Here is an 18,672-nt window from a genome sequence, read left to right on the forward strand (position 1 = left end):
CCACCCTAAAAAATACCTTTAACTTTTCTTTGTTGCCCTCTGTGGGACCATGCTTTTCCCCAGCCCCACTCCAAGAGGCTGGAGCGGGTGTTTTATCTCATACACAGGTCATCCTTTGTTTTCCACCCCTCTGAAGGTTTCACGGGCAGACGTGTCGGCAGCTCTCCCTGGGGAGCATGGAGCACTACATGAAGATGGTCGTAAGACAGGAGGCCGACATAAGGATGTAGTTCATAAAATCAAACTGTCATCCATAAACTGTGCACAGATCTCTTCCAAATCGCCATATATGCTCACACCTCACGCACGTGCACATCCCTATGTAGAGGGCCCGTGGGTGATGCAGCTGGTGGGATGCACTGAACAGCCCACACTATGCTGACTTGTTTCTGCCTGTTGCAAACAAGCATGCTCAAAAATTCCCTTATCTTCTACTGAATGGTGGATAAGAGCCTGTTGCTACAGAGGATGTGTTGTCCCTGGTGATTCCAAATGTTTTTCAGTGTGTGTAAGCCAACTGTCTGTGAACTTTTGTTGGATCTCCATCACCGTGTCAGAAACACTGTGTCAAATTGAGGCTTCCTCTAATAAGTAACATATATTATCCTGGAAACCACCCATAAGTTAAATAGAATCAGGTCACATATCCCAGCTGACATCTAGGCTGAGTTTGGATATTATCCGTCCTTTGTTTTCATGTCTGTCCCTTCGTTTCAGGAATGCATCATCTAGTAAAGATATTTTAATACAGTGAAGCTGTGTTAGGTTTATTGATAGCCTTATAAAATAGAGTTTGGGACACAATCTGGCAATAAACAGTCTAATGTTATACAAAGGGCAGGGAAGGTAATGAGGCCAGACATCTTTCCCTAGAATATGGTAGGTGGTGCAGTGGATGTAAAGAACATGAGTTAAAATTTAGGACCGCTTTCATGATGATTTAATATTTTCACCTTTTTGCAGATATCTGGTTATTCGTTAGTTATTCAGGCAAGAGACAGTGGCACCCCTCCTTTGTCTTCCTCTGTGACGGTCAACGTGGATATTTCTGATGTGAACGATAACAGCCCGGTATTTACTCCAGCTAACTATACAGCTGTAATTCAAGTAAGTTCATCCTGCACATCAAAACCTTCTCTGACTTTTAAAATGCAAAAGCATTTGGTTTCAGTTAAGCAGCTTTTGATGATTTATCTGCCAAAGATGTATCAAATGATCTTATTTAAAGGAAAGTATAAACACGTCTTTCTTGACTCTTTGATAAGTTTCTGTTTGCCGAGACTCCTTAACCTCAGCATCTGTCGCACATTTTACTGTTCATCCCTGTTGCACCAGGGTATGTACTCTGGCCTCCAAAATTCTGAGCTGGGATGAGTTTGCACTTCTCTACACCTTGCTCAGGGTGTAAGATTTAGTGGTTAGTTGGTCCTGATCAGACGGGGTATGATCGACCACTCCCCAGCAATGCAGTGGGTGCCTCCATCTCTGATGCTAGTCCATGGGGTGCAGCAGTGCCAAATAAATGCCACAGTGAAATGACACCTTGGCCAAAGAGCATTTACTTGCATATTCTTGATAGTGAAATGTGGTATTTTATCATCGTGATGAGATGTATCATTTTAATCCTTTACTTTATATGCTGTGTATACGTGTAAAGGAAAATAAACCAGTGGGCACAAGCATTTTGCAGCTGGTAGTGACGGACAAAGACTCTTTCCACAATGGCCCCCCTTTTACCTTCACCATCCTCACTGGCAATGAAGAGGAGGAGTTTACGCTGGACCCTCATGGCGTCTTGAGATCTGCAGTCATCTTCAAGCACATGGTTGCAACCGAATATGTGCTCTGTGTGCAGGTATGCCCTGATTTTTTGTGTCTGCACAGAAGGAAAGACAGCCTTCATAGTGGCAAGTTGCCTGTAAGGGTTGGTTTTAATTGACTTTTTTCTGTAAGTAAATACCATGCATTCCAGTTTATGTGTACACAATATAGTATATTTCCTTTGATGTCCCTAAACCCAATTTTGTATAAATATAAATAGGTAGCCAGCCACCTTTCCAATTTTCTCTGCATGAAATGGATTTTCTGAGCAGCAGCTGTTATGATTTAAGATTTTCATCCTTTTTTTTTCTGTAGCTAAGAGAGGAAAATAAGCTAAAAAGCATTATATACATATAAATACACTACAGAACGAGTGACAGCAAAATATTGTTCTAGGAAGGAAAATCACTTCTGCTTTTAAGTCGTAAATTTAATCACAAATTTTTGGAAGCCTACCAAGAATTCATGAAATCACATTTCGAAGGTCAGCTTAGCTTTTAAAGAATGTAAAAAGAAGACATATAACAGTCAAGCTCAAACGTAGCTCTAGAGTCGTTGTTGAGGAACTTTGTAACCACGGTAATTTTGTTTACCGAAAACTATAAATCCAAGAGTAATTGGACCATGTTTTTCAGGTTTACCAGAGAAAATGTAATAGGGTTCAGTAAATATGCAGGTCTAAGGAGTGAACTGCACCTTTTCATTGAAATGGGACACGGTCATATCATCTAAGTCTGAAAATGCAGTTTTCCTCAGCTTGCTGTACTGGAGTTAATTTCTCGAAACAGAGCATAACTGCTCCATTATGAGTATTTTTAATACTGTTTGTAGCAGTAACAAGCTCAGCTAGGTACAATTCAAAAAATTTAAGCTCTGTTGCTAATTAGCAGTTCATATGAAAGTAATGTTTTACAGGTTTGCAATTTAATATTCTTGCAACCCATTTTTTGAGCCTTGTAGAAAATCTATATATGTGTGTGTGTGTATATATATATATCTTTCATTCTTACCATGTCCTCATCCTAAAATATCCTCCTTTCAGGACAATTCACTAGCCAAAGTTCCAGTATAGCCAAAATTGGGCATGTAAATTACATTTAAGCAGCATCCTCAGCTATATAGATCCAAGTATGTCATATAAATGAAATATTAGCCAGACCGCAATCACTGAGATGCACCAAAATATTCAGAAAACCACGCAGCTGGATTGTGAAGGCCCAATTCCTCCCAGTCTTATTTTCTTTAGGGATTTCTGCAGTGAAATCATATTTTATAGTTTTCTGTTGTGTATAGAATATAGAAATCTTTTTTTCCATTTATATGTGCCAGATTGCTGCTTCTCCCTTTCCACCATCAGATTCCTCCTCTGTGTTATGTTTATTAAAAAGTAATGTTAAAACCGAAAATGGAACGGGAAATAATTTCTGCATGTATGCGTGTCTGTATGTGTATATGCACATCTACATAAAATCTTTTCTAAAATTCTCCATCCAGCGTGGTTAGGAAGCATGATTTTTAGTGTCTCCAAGTTACTAATCCTTTCCTGGTAATGTCCATATTAGTACTGCCATCCTGCCTGTTTTTTTTCTTTATAAGTCTTCCTCTCCATGTCCAAATACAAACTTATTTCAATATGTGCTAAGTCTGTGCCCAGTGATGTTTCAACCGTCTGTTCTTCTCTGAAGCAAATGGATGTTTGGAGTGGTTTATCTTAATACTGGCTTCAGTGAAGCATTTTTCTTAGTGCAGAAAAGGACACTGATTCAAGCTTGCACACCTTTCTGTCAAGATGGCCTTGGGTTTTTTGTCATATTTGCTCTTTTATTCCCTATAAAAAAGTGCAAATGATGCTATCATATGTGCTCTGGGTCATGGAGTCATCTGTCCAAGTGTAGTGCTTCTCTCATATTTTATTGTTAGGAGCAGCACAGGCACCCTATTTCACTTTTGGAGGATGATAAATTTTATTTATTTCAAGCATGGTTTTTGATTGCTTCAGGGAAAGTCACACAGAGCGCTTGAGAAAAACTCTGAACTCCCTTGTATCCACATAAGCTAAGCAAGGTCTGAAACACTGTGGTGCACACCAAGGAGCACAGAAACTGCTGCTGGTATTTCACTGAGATGCAATGTCGTTTCCAGAGTAGAAGTGAGTCCAAACTCCATTTGCTGCAGAATATACCATTTTCAAATAGCTGTGTTGTGAAGGGGGCAAGTGATAGCTGTGGGATCCTGGGAACATTTCAGTTTGAGTAATGAGACATAGTGCTGACACATTTCTCTCTGCAATCCACTTAGATAAGATATCTGTGCTTCCCTAAAGAGTTTGTAAGTTCCACTGCTAGAAATGGCTGAGACATTTCTTTACATATGTATTTTGCAAATGTGTTTGGGAAGTTCTTATGAGAGGTCTTCAGAATTACTGATGCTGTGAAAATACATATAGCAAAAAGTTATGGTTGACAGCTGCATTGTATGTGTGTCATATTTTGTTGGCTTATTTTTATTTGTTTTAATTATATTAGGCAAAGGACTCTGGGAAGCCTCAGCAGGTTTCCCACACCTACGTTCAGGTGAGGGTTATTGAAGAGAGCATTCACAAGCCGACGGCCATTCCACTGGAGATTTTCATTGTCACCATAGAAGATGATTTTCCAGGTGGAGTCATTGGGAAAATTCACGCCACAGATCAGGATGTGTATGATGTCCTCACTTACACACTGAAATCAGAGCAGAAAAGTTTGTTCAAGGTTAACAGCCATGATGGGAAGATCATTGCCCTTGGAGGGCTCGATAATGGCAAGTATGTCCTGAATGTCTCTGTCAGTGATGGCCGGTTCCAGGTACCCATCGACGTTGTGGTCCACGTCGAGCAGTTGCTTCAAGAAATGCTGCAGAACACCGTCACCATTCGTTTTGAGAATGTTTCCCCAGAAGACTTTGTGGGCCTTCACATGCATGGGTTCCGGCGTACCTTGCGAAACGCAGTGCTCTCCCAAAAGCAAGACAGCCTACACATCATCAGTATTCAGCCGGTGGCAGGCAACAATCAGCTTGACATGCTGTTTGCAGTTCAGATGCACAACGGTGGTTTCTATAAGCCTGCCTTTTTGATTCAGAAGCTTACCAATGCAAGGAGACACTTGGAAAATGTGATTCGTATTTCTGCTATCTTGGAGAAGAATTGCTCTGGACTGGATTGTCAGGAACAACACTGTGAGCAAAGTCTATCTATTGATTCACATTCCCTGATGACCTATAGCACAGCACGAATTAGTTTTGTGTGCCCCCGCTTTTACAGGAATGTGCGCTGCATGTGCAATGGTGAGTACCGCTCCCTCGTCCCCTCCCATCTTTACACATTATGCGATAGGATTGTTTTTATTCCTCTGATGCAGATTAGAAGGGGCATTTCAATTCAGCCCGTTAAAGCACGACTGGCTGATGTATTGTGGGAATTGATTTCTCAGGCTCAGGAAGAATTGTTCGTGTTTACTGATGTAAATGGAAGTTGATGAACTTTGGCCTCTTATGACAAAGACTGCTTTCCTGGAGGCTCCATAATCAGAGCCATCAACAAACTTCCAGGGGAGGGGAAGGAAGGGGAGAGGAAGGATAAGAGAGGGAGTGATGTGGTTTCTCACTCGGTCTCCAACAACACCGGAATAAAGCTGTCGTGTAGTCATAGTAGAATAGCCTGGTCTGCAGCAGTGCACCAAGAATGCCCAAGGAAAAGGACCCATGATCTAAGCAATGCAGGTGGAAAGACCTTTCTCCAGTTTTGCAGAGTGGAGCGGAAACCAATGAAATAATTCACTGAGTAACTGAGAGCAAGCACCATTTCTGACCTTCAATGCTACAGTAGGTGTCAGGGTGGTTTTTTTTTTTGTTTTGTTTTGTTTTTTTGTTTCTTTTTTCTGTGTTTCAGACTGTTCCACATTTTGGCAGCGATTTTGCATGGGTATATATGACAAATAGACTCAAGAGCCAATCTTCCTTATGATTCTGTACTTGGAGTACAACACCTCAGGCAGTTATAATAATAGTTCTGTTTCTTTTGTTTGCCAAGCTATTTGCTCCTCATTCCACTTCATTTAAGAGCAGAGAAAAAAGCTGCTGTAAAATCAATACATCTAAGTCTCCCTCATCTTAAACACACATGCAGACACACACACACACAATTGTACAAGAATTCCGTAGCTGTGTCTCTCAATAGCCAACCTTTGTCTCTGCAGCAGTCAGCAGGACTTCATGTCACACCATCGCCTTCAGTGGGAATGAAAATAGGCCTTAATGCATAAAACTTAACCAGAAATCATTGTGTCCTGCAGCACATGAATAGTAATGCCTTAGGAGTTCATCTCTATAAAAATATCAGAATTCTCTATCTGCGGTGTTTTCTGTAGTCAAGAGCAGACTGTTTGGTCAATTTTTAAGTAATAGCGTTAGAGGTTCTGAACAGATACATCTATTATAACAATACTTGGCTTTTTGTTACACATGAAAGGCTCTGAAATAAAAAGGGATTTTCACAGGTTTGAAAGGGACAATGCTGCAATATCCTCCAGCTGAGTCCTGGAGCCAATGCAGGAGCATTGTCTGCAAAACACTTTTATATTCCCTAAGTCATAGCTTTGTCTCATTTATGTACCAAGAAATCACAAATCCTCATCTCCATAGGGATGGTGATAGCCCTCACTGTGTCAGAAATTGTTTTTCTGGCAGCCAAGATTTTCACTGTGTATAATTTCATTTCATTACTTATTAAAGTCAGTAATGATGTATATTCCCTTCAGAAACTAATAGTGAGTGGATGTGCCTCATAATCTATTAGTTTAGCTCCAAAAAAGGGTTTTACAATACAGAACAGTTCTGATCCAGCAGCTCTCCCCTTTTTCTTCTCTGCTCAGCAAGTTTGCAATGGAAACACAAAAAATCAGCTAGGACAGTGATTTCTAATTTTTTCTGTCATGTACCAATCAATCCTCAAAAAGTTCAGGGAGTTTAGGGATAGGACAAGGGGGAATGGTTTTAAACTAAAAGAGGGTAGGTTTAGATTAGATATAAAGAGGAAATTCTTTACTCTGAGGGTGGTGAGACCCTGACACAGATTGCCCAGAGAAGCTGTGGATGCCCCATCCCTGGAGGTGCTCAAGGCCAGGCTGGATGGGGCTTTGGGCAACCTGGTGTAGTGGGAGGTGTCCCTGCCCATGGCAGCGGGTTGGAACTGGGTGGACTTTAAAGTCCCTTTCAACCCAAACCATTCTGTGGTTCTAAGTATTGCAGGCTGCCTAAATTACTGTCTGTGGTCCATAGCCTCTGGACCATCTATCATGGCTATGAAGACTGCTGTTGAGAACAGTTGGTGCAGATATTTCCTTGTCCAGCTGGGAAGCTGGATGGGTCCCACATCTCCCATTCAAGCTGCTAGGTGCAGATTTCCCATGTTGATCCAGAAGCCTTAGCATGGGCTTGTGCATCTCAAGTCCACCATCCAGACTGTAACAGAAATTCATCCAAAGCCGCTGATTTAAATATATAGGTCACCAAATAGTTGATCTATAGGTGCCTATTACTTGTGCAGAAATAAGAGACCTTGTTAGGAAGTAAAAAACCTCATGCTTTGCCCTTCTGCACATTACTTAATGTGTCATCCTCTTCTAATGTTTTTAATTAAAGGAGCCACAAGAAATGTCTTGCTGTTTAGGTAAATACACAGATACATCACTTTGTTTAGTCCCTTAGGAGCTTAACAGGCTTCTGAGGATATATTAATTAGAAAACTTGAGTATGGCACTACTTTCATGAATACTAAGGTCTAGGCTCAGTAAGACTTAGAAAAATCCAAATACTTCCTTTGATCAGAAAAATCCAAATATTTCCTTTGATCCTTTGTACATGGACATAAATGCAGCAAACCAGAAGAAAAGAGAACAGAATAGCAGAATAAATCTATCATACCTCCTTTTACAAGACAGCATTATCAAGATACTATCAATATAATAAAAGCATTATACTTCCTTTGTTACTAGGATAGTTTAATGACCCAGTCCAGTAAATATTAATAGCTTGAAATATGACAAGCCCATTAAAATATCGCATATGTTTTCAGTGGTCTGATTCAATTATGACCCTGAAAGCTTGAGTTTGAGCTAATTCACTCGTTCTTGAAATATGTATCATACTTGGAGTGTTTTTCCCACTGGCAGATGTCACAGATATGCACAATTTATGCATGCCAGCTGTGCATAACTTACCTAGATTACCTTTGTGAGCAAACGGAGTTATCTAACATAAAAATGCAGGGAGACTGTAAAGCAGGCAGTGTGTGAACTTCTAAGGATCAGCAGCTCAGTTCTGGAAGGATAAGTTCGAAAGTTCAGCTATATCAATCAAAGCCTTTAAAATCAATAAAATTGAATGACTTTTTTTTTTTTTTTCCAATAACAGACTGTCTCCTTAGATTTCTGGCTCTTCTGCTTGTGTTCATGTGAAAAATATAGTAACAAACTGGGGTTTGTTTCAGTGGGTCTACAAGGCCTATGCAATTGCCAATCTCCCATCACGTGATATAAGGCATGCAAACATCTGTCAGTGCTTGTGGGAAATAAAGATAGGAGGACCAGAATAAGTATATATAATAAATAGTTCTCATGACATTCTCATTTTTCAGAAGCAGAAATCTATTTCACTTTTTCTGTGTTTTTTGTTTTGTTTTGCTTTTTTCATGTGGCAAAGTAATTCTTTTGTGTTAAGACAAAGATGCAGGAAAGAAGCAGGTTTTGTTGGGTCTACTTTGCTATAGTGGATGGCTCTGTGTTATAACCTTATAAAAGTGAGGTTCCATTAATACGGGAGAAGGCTTGATTGAAATTATCTTGACAAATGTGGGTATATATCTACATGTGAGCTGGTCACTCCAGGCCTCATTTCCAGACAGTGGAAAGAATGAGGTATTTTTAATGATGTGATACATCTCTCCCTGGATGTCTAAAATCAGTCGGATGAATCATGCCCTAAAGTTAGATGAGATGAATTCCATTTCAAGTGTTTAATATGGTTCTGGCTTAATAGTTTGAAAGAATTTTTCTAATAGACCCAGAAGTGTTCAGCGAAAGTGCAGACACTCACATCTATGTTATTTAATCAAGTGAATAGCAGTCTTGGACCACTCGTGAAACCAGGCAATTCAGACTTTATGAAGCCACTTCTAGCATGTCGTGAATGTTCTCACAAAAGGAAATCATAGACTGTGATGCATTATAGGACCTGCTATTTATCTAGGAACTAATCTTAAATGGTGGTCTGTTCCTCAGTTCCTCAGAGCACACATCACCTCATAGAGTCCTGAGTGTTTTGCAGTATTGGGCATAAGGAACCCAGATTCTTGTCTGTACAACTCCAGTCCTAATACCAGGATCCTGAACAACCTCTGCTCTTTCCAGTTCCAGGAAGCTCACACATACTAGTGCCTCTTGACTTGTCCTGTCAAGACAGCCAGGAAGAATAAAGGAAAAGGTGTCTTGTCTATGCTTGGGAACAAAGAACTGCAGATAAATTTGATAGATTTCATTAAATTGGTTACAGTCCTTTTAACATTGCACTTGTGTAAGGGGAGATGTTTCTCCCTAAGAATATTCTCTATTTTAAGACCTATACTGAGAATGCAGGATCTCATATGAAACCCAGGAGAGCTGAAGCATGAAGTGGGGACCTGACTGTAGAATCAGGGAGAGTGGAGATTTTTGTCTGTCACCTAGGTCTTAAGGGAAGCTGTTACCAAACAGTGGATGGAGTAGGCCAAACTTCCGTTCTTCTAAAACTGGAAGAGAAACTGATTCATTGGGACATACTGTGTGGTAGGACATACTTAGGACATACCGTGAGTGTGTTCTGGGGGCTCTCAAGCTAACTGAAACCCATGGTTGGCCTGTGCAGAACCAAGTTTGTGGTGTATGCATTTATATGTGTACTGTAATCATTGCCTACAATACCTGGTCACTGTGCTCCAAAACTAAAAGCAAATTAAAGCTAAACAAGCATAGTCTTCTTCAACAGAAGCTAACCAAGTCAACCCAAGTATCATGGGTTGACTGTCTTCCCTTCACGCTTGTGGTAGTTTCACACCACAGCAGCAAAACTCCAACACACCACTTTCTCACTCCTGCTCCTCAAAGGAACAAGAGGAGAAAATATGATGATAAAAAAAGCTCATGGCTTGGGAAAAGGACAGGGAGATCACTCACCAGTTGCCATCACAAGTGAAACGTACTCAGTTTAGGGAGATTAATATAATCTATTGCCTTTTGCTGACAAGCTATATCGGTGAGAAATAAAAGCAAACTTAAAATACCTTCCCTCCATCCACCCTCTTCCACCTCCTCCCCCTGAGAGGCACAGGGGAACGGGGAATGGGGGCTGCGGTCAGTCCCTGATGCTTCGTCTCCGCCACTCCTTCACGGTCCCTCTCTGCCCCTGCTCCACGTGGGGTCCCTCCCACAGGATGCTGTCCTTCCCGAACTGAGCCTGCAGGGGCTGCCCACAGGCTGCAGCTCTTCAGGAACTGCTCCCACACAGCTCCATCCCACGGGGTCCATCCCCCAGGAGCAAACTGCTCCAGCACGGGTCCCCCACGGGTGGGCGGCAGCTCCCCCCAGACCCTCTGCTCCTGCGTGGGCTCCTCTCCACGGGCTGCAGCTCCAGTCCAGGGACTGCTCCTGCGGGGGCTCTCCATGGCCCGCAGCCTCCTCCAGGCCACATCCACCTGCTCCACCGGGGGCTCCTCCACCTATGGGGGGGCTGCAGTGTGGAGATCTGCTCCATGTGGGACCATGGGCTGCAGGGGGACAGCCTGCTCCACCAGGGGCCTCTCCAGGGGCTGCAGGGGAACTTGTGCTGCCTTGTGCCTGGAGCACTTCCTGCCCTTCTGCTGCAATCACCTTGGGGGCTGCTCCACCACATTACGATACGAGTTCTCTACAGTTATTGCACTCTCCAACCATGTCCAGTCCATGTTTTGTCCGTTACCTCATGTAGTTATCACCCTTATCTCAAATTCCTCAAGCCCAAGGTTGGGCCACTGCTGCAACCTGCCCCTGCTACCAAAACATTGCCATATAAACCCAATATATCACTAAAATAATCATTAGATTGTTTTAAAAGTAGCAGATGGGAACTTCCCTTTATTTGCCTTCTGGGACTGACCTTCAGAGTCACCTTTCCAGCTTTTTTCTGCAAATGAGAGAAATGGGCTAATACTGAATATATACATATATATTCCAAGAGATTCAGGAGAATGGGCTTATAAAAACACACCAAATACCTCAAGGCTCAAGTTAACATTGATGAAGCACGCAATTTAAAAAATATGTTTACATTCCTGGAAGTGATCCTTCTTTGGGTGTACAGTAATTAAATAAATGTCTCATTTTGATATGTTTTCTTCCTCAGTATACCAGTAGGGAGTCTGTAATACTTTTAGCTTGATTCAGACAATTAAACTGAAGATGAACTGTCAGAATCAAGTGGGCCTATTCCACCTTCCCTGCCATGCTCTGGTTGACACTATCCCTTACGTCTCTGGGATATCCTGTAGAGAACAGCTCTATTAATACTAATGTGAGTTTCAAGAGAATACCATGGGTTTTCTGGACTTGGGTACAGGAAAAAAAAAAAAAAGAGATCAATTCAAATCCATATTTCTTGAAACTCTATTGAATGGTAAATAGACTGTTCTTTGGAGTGGAAATGCAATATTAGAATAATTTTATTTAAACTCAAGCTGTAAATCTTTGATGTGGACAAAGTACCCTTGAACGATTTCACAATTTTGCTTCACACAGTTGTGAAATCAGCCTGAAAATGCGTGTTAGCTAGGGCAAAGCAATAATACAGATTTGTAACTTACGTACTTATAACCATACAGACAGGCACAAAGCATTTATTCTCCCAAGTCTGAATATTTTAAAACTTTTGTGACAGCTATGAAATCCTGCTGCAGCAGGATGAATAAAAAGTTGATTTTCTTGTAGCTTAGCAGAAGAACTATTCTTGGCCTGCCAGGATAAGCAGTTCTTTAGTGTATCTGCAGTTATACTAAACACATTAGATCCTTTCCATATATTTTTGGACTTTGGAAAGATGACTCCCAAGTACAAATCAGAGCTTGAATCAGCTAAAACACTGGCAGAGATGGATAACAAAGTAACCTGTTGCTTTATTGCTTCATGTCAAAGATGCAGTCATGGGTTAGGGGTTGTGAAAATTTGGAGAGCCATATTCAAGAATCTCCGTCCCTTTCTTCTTCGCACCAAGAAGCTGTGGGGCCTTTGTCCAAATGACTTGTCTGTCAGCTATGCAGAGGTTCATTTGAATTACAGCTTCACATAAGGTTTAAGTGTGTTCAGGGAAGAGAGAATCTATGCACACAGCACAGTTCTGTGTATTTGTCACATAAGAATAAATTAAAATAGCCTACAGAGCCAAGTAGAACGTACAAGCCAGCATATAGATATTTAATCACCCAATATAATTTCAGAAGTAATTGTAACTTGTTACTGAATTCCAGAGAACTGGTTAAAAAATTAGCTATAAAAAACATATTCTTGGTTAAGTTTTGTAGACCTTGTATTTGAATAGAATATAATTCTGCAATGCAGAAACTAACATTTGTTTCTTGATAGGATGAGACTTAAAGTGTGACTGTATATTGCAGCTGTTATTCCTGTTAATGTTACCTACTAAACTGATTAATAAAGATTGCCATGCATCATTTTCTAACAGTGCTACAGGCAGTACTGTAAATCGTTTACTGCATAGACCTCTCAAACAAATGTTTGACAAAGGAGGGGAGGATGTTAAAGATTAAATTGACTGTGCTGTACATCAAGCAAGACATTTACAGTCCTTGCCATATTTGTAGTCAGCCCATGTCCACTTTGAAACCTGCAGCGGTAATTTTTCTTTTTCCAGAAAATACTTACAGTACCAGGTAATTTCAGCTATGCTTGCTATGAGCTCTGCTTGGCTTGTACTAAAATGTGAGAGCAATAAGATTCTTTTTTTCATTACTTTAGGGATTTATTCTATGACAGGTTGATTTCTTCCTTTATAAATTGTAAATAAAATACATATGCTCAAAAAATAAAGTAATATTTGAATATGACTAAGGTTCTACAATAACCAAGAACTGCCAATATTCAGAAATTGATGGGTAGGAAGGTGCTGGCTTTTTATCATTAATATCATCGCCTGTATCTATTACTCGAAGTAAATGAATTTGATAGGCAAAAAAAAAAAAAAAAGAGAAGCCAGTCCATTCCCAGCAACTGGGTCTCTCTTAGTTCAAGCCCTGGCTGCAAATCAATAGAAGCAAGGATGGGAATGGCTTTTCCTGCAGTTGAAAGCATATAACTTCATAGCAGTTGCACACAGACATCCAGAGGTAGAAGCTGACCCTGCATGTACTAAATTCTTTATTACGACCAGCAAAAGGCTAACTGTTGAGAAATTCATGTAATCCTGAGAATTCATAAATTGAGCATGAACAGTTGTATTGTGTTTTGCATACTGTTGGTAGTGCTTGAAAAAAAAATTAAGATTAGAGCAATTGAAACATATATTTAGACACTTTGAAAAAGTTATATAGAAGTTCTATCCAAGAAGTATAATGTTGGCAGGCTTTAAAGTTAGCCATTGTGCGGTGTCAAGAGTTGGACTTGATGATCCTTAAGGGTCCCTTCCAACTCAGGATATTCTATGATTCTATGATTCTATGATTGTCATACTCAGCATGTTACACGTTAAAAATTTAGGTTTCAAAGAACCTTAATGAAATTGTATCACATGATAGTATTCTAAGTGAATTTAAAAAACAGTATGCATCTGTCTCTTCATATTACTTCTATTTTGAAGTTAGTAGTAGTTTTGAATTCACCTTTTCTTGAGCAAAATTATATTCCATACTAAAAACATATAAGGAAAGAGCTAACAGCGGCATTCAAACTAATTCTATCCAAATTACACTCTCCCCCTTTGTAATCATCAGTTGCAACTAACTATTTAAAATTGTTTCTTTCCTCAATTAGGTAATATCAGGAAATACAGTCACTGTATTTTTTATTTTCAAAATTTCTCTGCATTTTTAGTGTCCAAGACAAGTATTCCTCCTTTGCTGTTTTTTGTTTTTGTTTTGTTTGGTTGTTGTTGTTGTTGTTGTTGTGGTTTGGTTTTGTTTGGTTTGGTTTGGTTTGGTTTGGTGTGTGTGTGTGTTTGTTTGTTGTTTTGTTTGTTTGCTTGGTCTTGGCCTGGACATACGGAGTTTCATATGCAACAGAAGTTCTGTAGTTACAACCATGAGAAAGGAGGATAGGTTTTTGGCAGCCTGGGCAAGGTGTGCAATTGGATGTGAGGTCTTGGAAAAGCCAGGAGGAACATGAAGACAGAGCCTGTGCCTTGTGCTCAGACTGCAGGTGTGCCCTGTGCAGTACAAAGATGAAAAGTTCAGCTGTCATTCCATAGCCAGGGAATTGTTTTTTCTTATTTTGTCTCTCAGGGAACTCTACTTCTCTAAATTTGCTTTACGTGGGCATGCTTGGGCAAAAGGATTGTGTAACTACAAGTTATTTGCTTTCTGGTAGCCCTAAATTCCCTGTAAACAAGGCTTTGTGAATAAATGACTGGTCTGAGCATCACAACACCAATGTATATCCAGTCACTGCTAATAATAGCCAGTTTTCATAATATTCTGCCGTAGGTTTTAGAGCACCCTTTGAAAAAAACTTAGCAGTGTTTTGCTAAGTATTTGTCTGCAGGGCATCTCTTCCTGAAATATTTTTTATTTATTTATTAGTATTCTTAAGCCATGCTTGGCTTGTACTGAAGAGCAAGATCAATAATTGTCTTTCTTTTATTAGTTCTGCATTACTAAAGATCATGTTTTACACCGTGTCCTTGACAGTATTTTAACTTATTGCAGGAGGACTGTGCCCAGGGTCTAATGATCCCTGTCTGGAGAAGCCGTGTCCAGGGGACATGCAGTGTGTGGGGTACGAAGCTAACCGGAGACCATTCATCTGCCAATGCCCACCTGGAAAGCTTGGCGAATGCTCAGGTGCACGTCACAGTGGTAAAGGGGGATATACTTGAACAAAAAAAAGGGCTGTCATTCTCATATTGCAGATAGAGGTGCCACTGAAGTAAACAGAAGACCTACTGTTTAACCCTTGTCAGCACTGGCACTTGGTCTATCTTATCTGTTCATACGCTCTGGAAAATCGGCTTTACAGCTACGGGGCTGCATGAAGACCATGATCAAGCTTCTGTTGGGAAATTCCTACTGACTGGGTTGAATCCCAGATCATTGAAATAGGCTGATGAGTAAACAGGACTTTTCCTAGAGACTGTTATGCTAGATGCTTTCCTGCCATGGGCAAAGCTCTATAGTTAACTCCTGCTTGCAATGTAGATCACCAAAATTCCAGCCTTTACTAATGAAAACACTACAGCATCCCAAAAAGAAACTTTCAGGACATGTGTCAGTTCTCTGCAGCTGTGTTGTTCCCTTGGATACAAAGAGAGCGGTAGGGAGCCCATGAAGTGGAGCTTTCCATTTACTTCAGTGAATCCAAGGCTGCGTGATGTGTTCTTGGAAAAAGCACAGCAGATAATAAGTTCTTTCACAGTGGTCGTGGGCAGTGGTTGCAGGGAATTAACTGTACAGGTTTGGCTGCCATCTGCCCACACCAGACTTTATACCCATAATTCAACTCCCTGCTGTACAAACATGGTTGTCTTTAACTCCCTCTGTTACAAGTGAGGAGAGATAGGTGTGACCAGGGGTAGATAACCTTAAAAATGCTGAACACTTGGAGAAAACCCTCTTTTATTATAAATACGGAGAAATAGACCTTTCCCCCATCCACTGAAAAACAATTTCATGAAAAAATACCATATATATTAGTAGGTGCAAGCTTTTTTTCCCCATCAAGGTTGGAGTTTATTTACAAGTTTCATCCTAAACTCATTCTCATTTGCTGTAATTAACTAGATTGACAGTTATGGAATTTTTTCATGTGTCACTAAAAGAACGTGTCTTTTCAAAATGATTATTTCAGGCCACACTTCCCTTAGCTTTGCTGGGAATAGTTACATTAAATACCGTGTTTCTGAAAATAGCAAGAAAGAGGAATTCAAGTTGGCTCTACGTCTGCGAACTCTGCAAAGCAATGGGATTATAATGTACACCAGAGCGAATCCCTGTATAATTCTGAAGGTAATTAAAATAACTTATCTTTTCTGCAGTTCTTTTTCTTGATTATATGTTTCCTGTTGGCTCTTGATTTGGGGAATGTTGTTCTCATTTCAGCTGTAGATTTAGAGGATGAAGCCTGATCAGTTTGATGCTAACAGGGAAAAAACAGCAATTTCGACAATGGCAGCAACAACAACAATCAAAAAAGCAGCTTGTTAGTGGTACTTTACTTGGAAAATGCTCTATTGGGCACTGTTCATTATGAGAATATTATATGTGTCTGCATGCAGGAGCCAATCTGCACAAGATGTAAGATTTGGCCATTTATATGACCATATAGTCAAAACAAGGCATGCTGAAATAGCTGCTCTTCCCCTGTGTCCATGCCTGTGGTTAGAGAATATGCCATTGCTGCTGTCGAGTGAATTCCAGAAACCAACTGCTTAGAACATGTCTCCTACTGAATATGTAGATTTCTACCTTATGTGAACTAAAATTATTTGTCAGAGAGGCATGGGGTAGCTGGAGATTGATAGCTGATCAATATTTAATTGATAAGCTCAGTGCATTTTCATTCTTTGTTGAGTTTTGTTTTTTGTTTGTTTGTTTGTTTTGAATGGCAAATATCTGCTGGATGGAAAAGGAGGGATGGGCTCATCCAAGATGTGTGTGTAGTATTTCTGCTAGAGCCTGTAGGGTACAAAACGAAGATGCTGACTTTGGTAACTCAGCCATGTCCTGTAATTCAGCAGTGGGAGAGATGCCACAGAGCCTTTTGTGTCTGTATTTACAGTCTTCACATCACTTTTGGCTGAATGGTAATGTTAAAATTGCTAGATGAGTTATTATTAACAAGCAACAAATGATTTTATAGCTGTTGGACTGAAATATTTCATCAGCAGGAGTATTGTCTTTCATTCTCTGGGAACTCTCAGCAGTGCTGAGATTTGTATGAGACGATTAAAGTCTGCTTTGAGACATGTAGAAAGGCACTGTTTGAACTTTTTAATATACTTTTTGTTAAAAAAAAAAAAAAAGCTGAAAGGTTGAAGATCTTTTTTGAAGCCTCCAGTGTGGTTGCTCTTAGTATCTATCAGTAGGGAATGTTGCAATTTAGTTTTGAAAAATGCTTATAAAAATAACAAATGGCCCTGGTGAAAGGTGCCACTTGAAAATGGTAGTAGATGATACAGAAGCAGACTGAAATGGTGTTAGAGTGTTTATAGGAAAATTTATTTTTTTAGAGTTTAGTGTATAAAACTGCAGTGATTAGGGAGTCCAACAGGTCAGGATGATGGTGTTTTAAATCATGCCTGTTCTAGATAACATTTATTTCAAATATTACAAACAAGTGGACTCTGCAGTACATCTACCTTTCCACATAATTATTTTAAGTGAGTTGATTATTACAATTTTTATTATCATTGTTATTATTCCTAGTTTTATGGAAGGCATGGATGAAAGTAAAAACACTAACCCTTGCTTTGGTGATAGGAAAAGTTATTTCCATGGGGAAATCCATCCTGTACTGCAGTTCGGTAGAGCTTTGGTTAGGGAAGTAACCCCTGAGCCCAAGGTATCCTAGGCTTTAGGAGAAAGCATGTCCAGAATCACCATTGCAACAGCTAAGCCAGCCACCAAAGCCTACTTCGGAACCAGACATCCCATGAAGCTCATCTGACAGTATTCTGGGAATAGACCTAGCTGCAGTGATTAAAACCTGCCATTGCTCCTTCACTATTCTGTTACCTCTGTCTCTATGACTTGGGTAATGCTTCTGCTGCAAAGTGGGAGATGTGTTGATGCTGATGGACTGAACTCAGGCTGCTCTCCTTCTGGAGAAGTTTGATAATCTTTGGGTTGTAGGCAATTGAGTGGAAATCTCCAGCTGAAGCCAGGCAATTTTGGAGCCAAAAGCGAAAAATTCATGATGTTACATAAAAATAAATAAGAGAGCCCCACATGGCAGTGGTCTGGGTTGGGTTCTTAGTTCTGGATTAGGAGTTTCATGGTTTTGGCCATGGTTTCCCACAATCACTTAATCATTTTGCTTTGAAAGGTACTGGGAAGACAAAATGATAATTGAAGGAGCAGTGACAAGAACAGTTGGTGTTCTGCTCCTGTCTCAGAGGCCAATCTCAGGGTCATGTTTTTTGTTGTGTTTTTTTTTTTTTTTTTTTGTTTGTTTTTTTTTTTGCTTCCTAGCTGCAAGGAAGGATCTGAATCCATCTCATGACACTTAATCTTAATCTTTGGGCCCATCATGTGTCTGATGGGTGAGTTCCAGGGTCACGTATGCAGTGCTAAGATGCAAGGGTACCATTATCTCCAATGCATCAGGCAGGGAATGACACAGGGAATTCCCCTCCTAGAGTCTAACACCTTGCTTTTCATCTTTTAGGTAGGGCAGGATTTTCTGTTGAAGTAAGTCCTTTCCCAGATCTGTCCCTTGGATTCTATAAGCACAAGGTTTAAGGAAAAGAAAAGCATTACATTTGGTGTGGTTTTGGAGATGTGGTATCACTTAAAAGGTCAGGAATTCCTAATTTTGTTCATGAAGCTCATATAGCAGAGGAGCATCAGACTAAGGTCTCACAAAG

General features: G+C 40.2%; 1 protein-coding gene across 4 annotated transcripts in view; it reads left to right on the top strand.

Annotated features, from left to right (window-relative positions):
* Positions 1–18,672, top strand: part of FAT3 (FAT atypical cadherin 3) — a gene marked incomplete at both ends in the record, with an annotated part of 325,298 nt that overhangs the window by 278,880 nt on the left and 27,746 nt on the right. For all 4 annotated transcript variants that reach the window (XM_084300861.1, XM_084300863.1, XM_084300862.1 and 1 more), the window contains 5 exons: positions 964–1,107; positions 1,658–1,855; positions 4,347–5,145; positions 14,798–14,932; positions 15,936–16,093. In XM_084300861.1, coding sequence (XP_084156987.1) covers positions 964–1,107; positions 1,658–1,855; positions 4,347–5,145; positions 14,798–14,932; positions 15,936–16,093 — 1,434 coding nt within the window. The remainder of the gene's footprint in view (positions 1–963; positions 1,108–1,657; positions 1,856–4,346; positions 5,146–14,797; positions 14,933–15,935; positions 16,094–18,672) is intronic.

The sequence above is a fragment of the Netta rufina genome, assembly GCF_964035555.1.
Source record: "Netta rufina genome assembly, chromosome: 1".
In the NCBI taxonomy this organism is placed as follows: Eukaryota; Metazoa; Chordata; class Aves; order Anseriformes; family Anatidae; genus Netta; species Netta rufina.